The sequence below is a fragment of the Amborella trichopoda genome, chromosome 7 (assembly GCF_054954075.1).
Source record: "Amborella trichopoda isolate Santa Cruz 75 chromosome 7, AtrichopodaSantaCruz75HAP2 v2.0, whole genome shotgun sequence".
Classification (NCBI taxonomy): Eukaryota; Viridiplantae; Streptophyta; class Magnoliopsida; order Amborellales; family Amborellaceae; genus Amborella; species Amborella trichopoda.
Window position 1 is genome coordinate 29,894,365 of NC_142342.1, and position 10,965 is coordinate 29,905,329.

Here is a 10,965-nt window from a genome sequence, read left to right on the forward strand (position 1 = left end):
TCATGCTTTTCAAGCACGTGACGAACAATGGTATCGGGGAAGCTTTTATTAACGTCAAACTTCTTTCATTTTTTCAATATGGGATTTGAACATGGTACTTAGGCTTGGAAAGGTAATACAATACAGTCTTTTATTATAAAAAGTAAGACAACAAGTGCTGTAATGGTGCATTGGTTTCATGTCCCTCTCGTATATAAAAGGTTTCTAGTTCGAACCTGGGCAAAGTTGCCCTTGTCAAAAAATAAAATAAAAATTGCTCTTGTCAAAAAAAATAAACTAAAAGTTACCTGGGTAGCACCGTCTTCCTATTTCTCTTGTCAAAAAATAAATAAAAATTAAAACAACAAGTATTTTATTCTAGAATCTCTCTCTCTGTACTAACAAATCACACTCTCTTTCTACCAACAATCTCTTCCACTAAATTTATTCTAGAAACCTGAATCTCTCTCTCTCGCTCTCTACATCTCTATATCTTTCTACTAACAATCTCTTCTACTAAATTTTTCTAGAAACCTAAAGAATTAGATTTTTGAAAAATTAAAGTGTTATTTTGAAAATTGGCACGCATTCTAATAATTTCTACATTGACAATGAAATCTTGTATTTTATTTATTAATTTATTTGCATTATAAATTATGTAATGTATTATTTTTCTTACAGTTTTTAAATTAGATGATAGTATAAGATATTTTAGATTTTTTATTATTTGTATAGTCAAATAATTATCAAATATAAACCAACAATTTCAATTTCAGTATATAATATTATAGTTAGTTAGGTTATAATAATTTTGGATTATAGTTAGTTAGGCTATAATAATTTGGGTTTTTTTTAGTGGATTGGGGTTTTCCGCCAATTCGAGATTTTTGTGGCTATTTTTTCAGCGATTTAATCAATTCTTTATTATAGCTCATGTATGATTATGCACTTTATCCATGATAAATTTTTTTTTCCTTTTGTGTAATGTATCTTGAATGGTTAATATAAATTTATACCAGGAAAGAACATCTCAATATTCACATATTGATGAAAAAAATAAAAATTAATAATATAATACCTCATTTTTTATTGGATTTTAAAAAAAGAAAACATATAATGATTTGTAATAATTTTTTAGATTTTTTTATTACCGAATCCAACCAAACCGCCAATTCATCGATCCGGTTTGACCTATCCGATCCGTCACCTACAGTGTTTCAAACCGTATGGTTACACGTATCTTATGACAGCAGTGCTTAACACTGTTTCAAACAGAAAGCCGAAGGGCACTGTCGTTATTTATTGAGAGAGTAGGTATAAGTATCAACGATCCCTCGATAGAGTCGCGCCGGAGGCCACTGTCGTTATTTATTGAGAGAGTAGGTGTAAATATCAAAGATCCCTTGACAGAGTCGCCGCGAGTCTACTCCCACTTAAGAAATAGTCCTCTCCCACTCTTTATCGCATATAATATAAGAAAGCAAACCCTCCCTCCCTCCCACGCCACAAATCTCTTTCTCTCTCTAAAATTAAGAGCAACAGAAGTAGAGCAAGATTCCCAATGGCCACCCTGAACCACCCACGCTCTTCTTTCCACTCCACTCCACCTAACTCCCTTCAAAATCTTTAAGAAAAGGAAGAAAGTAGTGATGGCCGTCACCAAAGGAGCGGTTTTCGCGATAGCGGTCTTCTTCACAGCGGTCTTCTTCACAGCGGCTCATCTGCCGCCGGAGACTGCGGCGCTGCTGAGGCTGCGAGCGACGCTCTCCGCCAACGCTACCGCAGCCCAATGTTGCCGGATGAGCATTCAGACCTGGGGTTTGCCGGGTCACGATGCATGTCGATGGGAGGGGGTGGACTGTGATGACGATGGCCACGTCATCGGGGTTAGGGTGACGTGGACGTGTGAGAATTCCTGCTTGTGCCGCCGTTGCCCCACTGGGGCTTCTGCCGTACTTGAGCTGGCCTCTCTCTCACGCCTCAGGAGCCTCTCTCTCAGAAATTTGGGACTTGGGGGAGTCCCTTTACCATTCTCAGGTAATTTTCTTCCTTTAATTTTGCAGTCGATATGATAGAGCGAGGTGGGATTGGGGGCTGGCTGTAGTTTACAGAATCTACGGGAAAAGCTCTGAACAATCCAATTTCTAACCTATCTCAAAAATTTCATTAGAAGAGGTCGTTTTTTATGCTCAAATATCTTCAAATTGATCATCTCTACGTCAAGATGCATGGACATCAAGAAAAAAAATGGATTCTTACGTTTTCAAAATAATGTATTTTTTAACGCATTTTTTGGACCGTCAATTTTTTATGATTTTTTATTTTTAAGTTTTCATAGATATATCAATCGACTCTATTTTTTAAGCTTTAAACTTTATAAGTAAATATAAAAATATATTTCAAAACTATCACAAAAATTTCCTTTTTGACACTATTTGAATCTAAGCTATTTGATTGTTTAGAACCTAGACTCTAAAACTGGACCCTATATCTATTATTTTTTTTGTTATTATAATATTACTTTAAAAAAATTCATTAGGACTATTTTATACCCTTTTATATTCGTAATTATAATAAAGGTCCAGTTTGCATACGGACGCATCCGAGGTACGGTGCACTTTGATGGAAAATGTTTTTTATCATAAAATTTATTTTTATATCTAATTATAAAATTTTAAATTTAAAAAATGGTTAAAATGAAGTAATCTATAGAAATATACAAATCTAGAAAATGGACGGTGTAGATAATATGATGTAAAATACACTATTTTTAAAACTTAAAATCTTTTTATTTTTCATAGTCGTACATCCCGATGTCGAGATGATCAATCAACGGGTTTTTCAACATTAAAACCGCCTTTTTCAATGGATTTTTTAAGAGCATATGCAGTTCTAGGGTAGCATCCTTACATAAATTTTTTCTTTATAATAATTTGTTGGTATTTAAAAAAAAAAATACCGAATTGCTTTTTTCGGAGTTTTAAAATCCAAAGTTTTCATTCATGTGCAACTGCCTCAAATTGAACTTTTCTGATTTTTAACATCCAAAATATTCACTTTGGATTCAAATATTGAGGTTTGCCCCATACCACCCAACAAACCAACTAAAAACCACAAGTATTTAATTCACTCTCATACAAATTTATGTCCTGTTTGGATGCAGAACTATGTGGCCTGCGCAACATAACCTACCTTGACCTTGCTGGTAACTCCTTCACTGGAAGCTTGGATCCCTGTTTCCCTTCTCTTCAACACTTGGATCTCTCTGAGAATGCCCTTACTGGTCCCATCCCCTCTTCAATTGGAGACTTGGTGAATCTCCAATATTTGGACCTCACTGGAAACCAAATCAACGGGACCTTGCCTCCAACAGTTGGCAATTTGACATCCCTTCTTCACCTTTCTCTATCAAATAACCTTCTCCAAGGAACCCTACCTCCTTCCATTGGCAACTTACACTTGCTGCAAAATTTCTCTCTTTCTAATAACCAGATGGAAGGGAGTATACCTCCATCTCTCTCGGGTTTAGCTTCCCTTCAAATGCTTCGTCTATCGAACAATAAGTTTGTGGGGGACATCCCGTCAAACCTCAGTAATTTGCGATCTCTCAAGGAGCTGGATCTCTCAGGTAACAAACTCAACGGGACGATCCCTCCCTCTGTCGGGGAATTGCAGTGCCTTCAAAGGATATCCCTCTCTTATAACCAACTTCATGGGAGCATCCACCCATCCTTGGGTAAATTGGTTCTTCTACAGTATTTGAATGCTTCATCTAATAGACTCCAAGGAACCATACCTCCATCTCTTGGCAATATGTCTTCTCTCCAAACACTCGATTTGTCGAACAACAAGTTCAATGGTACCTTCATATTTGCCACCTTCGCTAATCTCTCCAACCTCACAGGCTTACACCTTTCAGGCAATGAGGGGCTAGCAATCCAAACTGATTCCCCTTCATGGACCCCAAGTTTCCAGCTAACCGCCCTTAAACTGTCTCATTGCAATCTGGCCATTAATTATGGCTTCCCTCGATTTCTGGCCACTCAAAAAGAGAGCTTGATGACACTGGATCTCTCTAAGACCAACTTGGGAGGAAGCATCCCTTCTTGGTTGTTCAACATAACAACTATCAAAGGCTTGAGGTTGTTCTATCTACATGATAATTTCTTTAATGGCTCACTTTCCCTGCCAATAGTCATCCAAGACCTTCGCTATTTAGATCTCTCCAACAACCTCATCACCGGTATTCCAAAAGATATCGGCCTTCTTCTTCCCAGTTTGTGGTACCTGAACCTATCTGTAAATTCATTGAGTGGTCGCATCCCTTCCTCAATTGGCAACCTCAAGAACATAGGCATACTAGATCTCTCATTCAATAAATACTCAGGGGAAATCCCTCCTTCTATGGTGTCAGGGATGGCTAACCTAGCCACATTAAGGTTATCGAACAATAAATTGAATGGGTCGTTCCTGCCACCTGGACAGCCTTCTAACCTACTCGGCTTGGAATCGCTACATCTAGACAATAACATGCTCACTGGAACCATTCCAAATGAGTTGTTAAGAAGCCCACTTTTGAAAGTCTTGGATTTGGGTCATAACCATCTCACTGGTGGCATTCCCAATTGGGTATCAGGACTCTCCAATCTGCGGATACTGATATTGAAGAGCAATGGATTTCATGGTAGCATCCCAAATGAAGTGTGCCACCTCCAAAATTTGGCCATGTTAGACTTGTCACAAAATGATCTCCAAGGTTTGATGCCTCGTTGCTTCTACAATGTCACTGCTTGGGTCGACGGCACACCAAAGCCACACACATATGGACTCAAGCAATTATTCAACTACATAGAAGAGGTGGGGTTTGCTGATAGGAATCAAAGGTACAATTACATGGGTGTTGTCCTGTCTGTAATGACAGGAATCGATCTCTCAAAAAACCGATTGAATGGAGACATTCCCGAAGAGTTGGGCTCTTTGGATGGGTTGCACACACTGAACATCTCTAGAAATTCATTAACTGGTGAGATTCCAAAGTCATTCAAAGGCTTGCGCCAAATCGAGAGTTTAGATCTCTCATATAACCAGCTCTCAGGAGCGATCCCACATGAGCTTGTTTTGTTAAATACTCTGGCAGTGTTCTCGGTGGCAAACAACCACTTCGCGGGCAAGATACCAGTTGAGGGACAATTCTTCTCATTCAACAAAAGTAGTTATGATGATAACCCAGACCTCTGTGGATACCCCTTGGAGCGAAACTGTACAAACTACACAACAAGAGATGAGGGAGATGAAGAAGAAGAAGAAGAAGAGACTTCATGGATAGATGGGCCTCTAGTGTACTACTTTTTTGTTGGATTGTGTTATACTTCGGGATTTTGGGGGTGCTTGGGGCTATTGTTTTTCAATGGGAATTTGAAGAAGGCATTATTTGAGGACATCGATACAGCCATTTCCTTTCTCCTGTACATGGCAATCAAATTTAAGAGATTTTTTTGCCCCCTTGGCAGGTCAAGATGATGTACCATGGTTCAACACTTTGAGTTATGTATATTTTACAATATTTGTAGCCTAAAAGTTTGTATGTATATTTTTAAGCTTTGCATGGATTAAATGTTGAATGTGTAATCGCATCATTCATAGTATAATCACATGATTCATAACTTTTACAGTTCACTAATGAGAGGTCTGCTGTTGGTCATTTGAGCACAACTCCTTATCTTAACCTAATGATGAATACTCTTTTAATAGAACTCTCTCTCTCTCTCTTGGGTAGGCAACACTCCTAAAATCATGCGTTGGAATAACTAAAGAGGCCTTACGAACCCTCAAGTTTACCAAACACGGCCACACCTTCAAAATGCATATTAGGCCCTGCCTCATGCCCTATTGAAGATGGATCCAAAATCTAAGGAATTACTTGAATGCCTTGTAAATATATATATTCTCTTTATATGGAGTTATGTTGGTATTTATGGGTTTATGGTAGTTATTCTATATTTTCTCTTTATATATAAGTGGACCTTTATCATAAGTGAGAAGTTATGTAAATGAAAATCATGTAACTAGTAATGTGGTCGGTTTTTATACTACTTGTACAGCCTATAAGTAGGCACAAGTGAATGCAAACCACACCTTTTTAGAAAAGAAGAATAAAATTTAAAACAAAAAACAAAAAACCAAAAACAAAAAAAAGGCATTTGTTCTTGATGTTGGTGTATTGCAGAAGTTTTCAAAAATGAAATTTTACAAAAGGGGGTTTTATGGAGGGGGATATGAGTAGTCTTCAAGAATAATCCACACCTAGTGTAGGCATATAGAAATATTTTTGGAGAAAGAAAAATTCCCGTAGTCCTAATATTATCATTCCAAAAAAAGGCATGGAGATGCTAAGTAAAGATATAGGAAAAATAGTTTTTGAGAAAAAAAAGGACCATAGTCATATCATGTCATTAAAAGACATGATGGTTCCAAGTGAAGGCATAGATAATTATTTTTTGAGAAAGCCCGTAGTTCTAGTGTATCATGCCATGAGAAGGATTGCACTACTCTATGCAGTATTTTACTTAAAATTAATATACAAAATTAGTGCTTACTAAAAGGAAAAAGTTTATATAAGGTTGCAATCTTAAAATGTAGAATTAAAGTGCACTCAAACAATCCATCGTAAATGGAAAACCCTCTAATTGATTATCTCCACATAGAAATGTATGAAAATGAAAAAGAAAAAAGATTTTGAGTCCCAAAAATAGTGAATCTTCGAACATATTTTCTGGACCGTCCATTTTCAAGATTTTCATGTGTTCATAGATCTACTTGATTTGAACCTTTGTTTTAGTCTAAAATTTTATAATTAGAGATGAAAATAAATTCTTAGGATTTGATGGTGCACCTTACTTTCATGGTTTTAGGTTGTAACCTTATGTAAACCACACCCTTAATAAAACCTTTCTAATTTAGTTTAAAAGAAATCAAATCACATGCAGAGCGCGTAGAATCCGTTAATAAATGATAATTTTATTTAGTTATGCCGTTTAAAAAATATTGAAAGAATATACCAAAAAAAATATGTTCTAGGGTTTCATAATTTTCCGTGCGCCTTTTTCCACTGCTTCCACACCATAGCCAACAACTTGACAGCTCAAGTCACGAAACTTCGATGTGCGAATAATGCTATTTGGCCAAGTTTATGCAGCATGGGGGAAGAATTTGGTCATCATGGTCAAGTTCATATATGGTGTGTGAAACGGAAGTTTAGTCATCTTCCTTCCCATGACACGACCTAACTAACGCACTATCGTATGGAAAATGCAACACCCATGTGGAAAAGGGCAAAGCTTTTTTGAGATAAGTGAACAGATGGGTAAATAAATCCAAGGTCTTAAAAACCTTGATGTCATTAAATTAAATTTATTTAAATAAAAAAATATCTACAATTCTTATGATTGAGAATATAAATATAATATAATTAAATATGAAAAGAAACAAAAAGAGAGTGCCGAAAATTACCTCAACCGGGCTTGTTACACCCCACACCTAGTCACCACCATCCAATACATGGGATCAATGATCAACTTTCAATCTCAACCGCAAAAGCAAGTTTAGGTCAAGCTACACCAATGGAACATAAACCCCTTTGATCACAAACTCAAACCCTAAGTAAATTCTCTTATCAACCTAGTTTGAAAGAGATGCTTATCTTTTCTACCACAACCCTATAACCTAAAACCCCAATGAAAGATGAGAAATCATGAGAGACACCATGAGAGAGATGATAACTCTCAATAGTCTAAACTCCTTACACAATGTGGGAGAGAGAGATCTCAAAGATGATAGAGTGAGGTATGCCCCTTTAGGCTTTCATGAGAGAGATAATGATTTATAAAAATTCAAATAATAATTCTAAAAATAATATATCATTAAAAGAAACATGATTAAATTAATTAGATGGAAAAATGATCCATATGGTCTAGGAATTAAATACATAAACGTTGGGTCACTTCACCTTCAACTGTGGACTATGGTCCATACTTGCTTTATCTAACCGACCCAATATTTCCCATGACCCACAGGCCATGCAGAGGTCATTAGTAGGTTCACCAAAGTTTGACCAATGAACCAAGAGGCCGTAATCCCAGTTTGTGGTTTTTAGGTTCTCCCCTAGAGACATGCCAAAGTCACCTAGACCTGATGCGACTACTGCTCCTATGGCGCATAGGGCATCTCTCATATATGCATAAGCTTCACCCTAAAATGTGGTTCGCATTCTCAAAATAGCTATCATTAGGCATGCCATGTGATGGCTTGCGGATGATGCTTTGGCTCCGTCTCTGAAGGCCACCATCATATACAAGGATCATACAATCTCTCGGCTCACTCATCCGGGCATACTCCGACCTCATCAAGGGATAACCTATTAGAACCCTTATCGGATAGTTTTCTACGCCTAGGTAACATAGGTATTTCTCAACTCACTAGCCTAGCTCGTCAAGCTCAGTCATGTATTAGCAAACACCGTTTGCTTACTATGGTCCATAAGGGACCACAATCCTACTAAGTTTATATTCTACTATATCATTTCATTTTACAAGCACTTATAAGACCTTTGATGGCCACACTCACCAAACATTTATTTCCCATTTGACTAAGGGACCGGGTTCTTACTAGTCAGCCCTCTAAAATTCATTTTAAAGGTGGATTTTTTTTTCGAAATTTTAAGGTGATCAAGGCAATCATGAATATGGGAAAAGATACCAATAAAAAGGTCCAAATCAATGAGGTGCTTAGTTTGACAAAAATTAGAGTTTTTATGACTATCCGATTGTATTTGATATGACTATTACTGTTGGTACAAAGAGGTCACAATTGTTGATGATTTATGTATTGTATTATGAGGAAATAGATCTGTCAAGGTGGAGTTAAAAGGACGACTCCGGAGGGCCGTTAAAATAAGAAGGAATTACAATGCATCATACAACCCTAAAATTAGGCAATTGCACTATATCATGGAAAAGTAAAAGAGTGATAAAATCTGGTGGACGGTGGTGCCATACAGTAGCACCTGGGCCAGCAGCTGCTCTTGGGTAGAGTATCAGCAACCATAATTGCCTCACTGTAGACATGCTCAATGGACCATTGAAGGGTTGAAAGTCTAGTGCGGGAATTATCAACGATCGTTTGTAACCGCCAAGGAGCTCGACAACGGTTCCGAAGGACATTCACTAAAAGGGCCGAGTCACTTTCTATCTAAATTGGGGATCAATTTCTCTAATGAACCTCATTAATGCCTTCTACAATGGCCAAAATTTCTGCTTGATTATTAGAAACAATGCCAAAGTGCTTGGAAAATGTAGCAATGAAACCACCAGTTGAGTCCTGGATGACCCCACCACCACATGCTAAATTTGGATTTCCCGATGAGGCTTCATCAATATTGAGCTTGTAACGCCTAGCCTCAAGAAAGAACCATGCCACAGGAATGGGAGGAGTTGATACCCAGCATATGTGAAGGGTCCCAATGATGGCCCTCTCAGATAAGTGAAATGACCACCCTAGCCTTTGCAAGTGCCTGAACATGTAAGATAATCTGATTCACTATTTGCTCTCTCCTGGTGGATTTGAATTCAAATACTCGCCTAATCTGCGCCCCCCCATAGAAACCAAATAGAGGTGAAGAAGATAGACAACCAGATATTAAGCAATCCACGTGATTCGAACCTGAAAAGTAACCACCATCTAAGAATATCAGGGCCAGAGGTACCAAGGACGAATCGCTTCCCACATCTCCAAGCTAGAAATCGCCATATTACATGTGCAAAACCACACTGAAACAAAAGGTGAAAAATACTATCTTCGTGATTTCTGTAGAATGGGCATAAATAATCGAACTGCATGCCACGTTGTTGTAGCAAGGAGGAAGTAGGTAGCTGGTTATGCAAGGCCAGTCATGCAAACCATTTCACCCGTGGGTGGCATTTAGAAGACCATAGCGCATGGAATATAGGTTGAGCTGAGCTGTGTTGTTGCACAAAATCCCATGCTCCTCTGACCGAAAACAATCCATCAGCAAAATCTTATGCTCACCTATAGACTATTCATCGTACACAACGGTCACACAGTCTCTTGGCTTTCATTTAGCATACTTCGACCTTATCAAAGCCTAACCCTGAACGTTCCTCGATGATATCTCTATGCAAAGGTACATTGGATTTTTTCAACTTAGCTAGGTTAGCACGTCAACCCTAATCCGAGTATCAGCAAATTGCATTTACCTAGAATGGTTGACAAGAGGACCACATTCCCACTTAATATATTATTTATTTATTCAAATATTTTATACAATCTTTCTCAAGACAAGCGCCACGTATACCCAACAAAAACTTCTACCCAAATTTTGCTAAGTTTCCCTAAACCTCTTCTTTGCTGCATTCGGTGAGCTCTTATAGACTCAGATAATAGAAAAGGAGCGAGCAATGGACAGAAAGAGGCATAGGTAAACCCAAAAGTTAAAGGCGTACGTTGAGAAAAGGTTTAAAAGAGACTTTTTAAAGAGGAGAAAAGGTGTAGAAAGGGTTGTTTCCCTCTTGACCCCTTTGATTTTTTGTTTTTATTTTTCTTGGTATAGAGACAGAGAACACCCTGATCAATTGCAGGAAAGAACCCCAGCCCCTTGTCACCAGTTTACAACCGTCACGCTAGTGTTGAGGAAAATGGAAAGATTAATAACTCCCCAAAGAGAGCCCGAGTTTTTTTCATAATGATTGAGAATAGTTTTTTTTTTTTTTTTCTTTTTTTCTCTGTTATTTCACATGGAGAGATAGAGAGATGAGAAGAGGTCGTCCTCCAACAATAAGTTTTTCTTTTTGAAATCTATGAGTAGTAGCCCTTAATATCTGAGTGAAAAGGGAGTTATCCACTATCCCTTGAAATGTAGATTTTTTTCTCTAAATATTTTTTCAAGATAAATAATATTAATACATAATATTT

The 10,965-nt window shown here is 37.5% G+C and overlaps 1 protein-coding gene across 1 annotated transcript; it reads left to right on the forward strand.

The window, feature by feature from the left end:
• Window positions 1-1,482: 1,482 nt before the first annotated feature.
• LOC18438665 (uncharacterized) lies at window positions 1,483-5,655 on the forward strand. The gene is made up of 2 exons (XM_006848849.4): window positions 1,483-2,016; window positions 3,143-5,655. The coding sequence occupies exons 1-2, from the start codon at window positions 1,629-1,631 to the stop codon at window positions 5,497-5,499; spliced, it is 2,745 nt and encodes a 914-aa protein (XP_006848912.2). The 5' UTR covers window positions 1,483-1,628; the 3' UTR covers window positions 5,500-5,655.
• Window positions 5,656-10,965: the final 5,310 nt, after the last annotated feature.

Bases quoted from the DNA above. Each gene is read 5' to 3' on its own strand.
- LOC18438665 (XM_006848849.4), top strand. From the start codon at position 1,629: ATGGCCGTCACCAAAGGAGCGGTTTTCGCGATAGCGGTCTTCTTCACA. The intron at 2,017-3,142 runs GTAATTTTCTTC...GTTTGGATGCAG, and splicing joins AGTCCCTTTACCATTCTCAG to AACTATGTGGCCTGCGCAAC.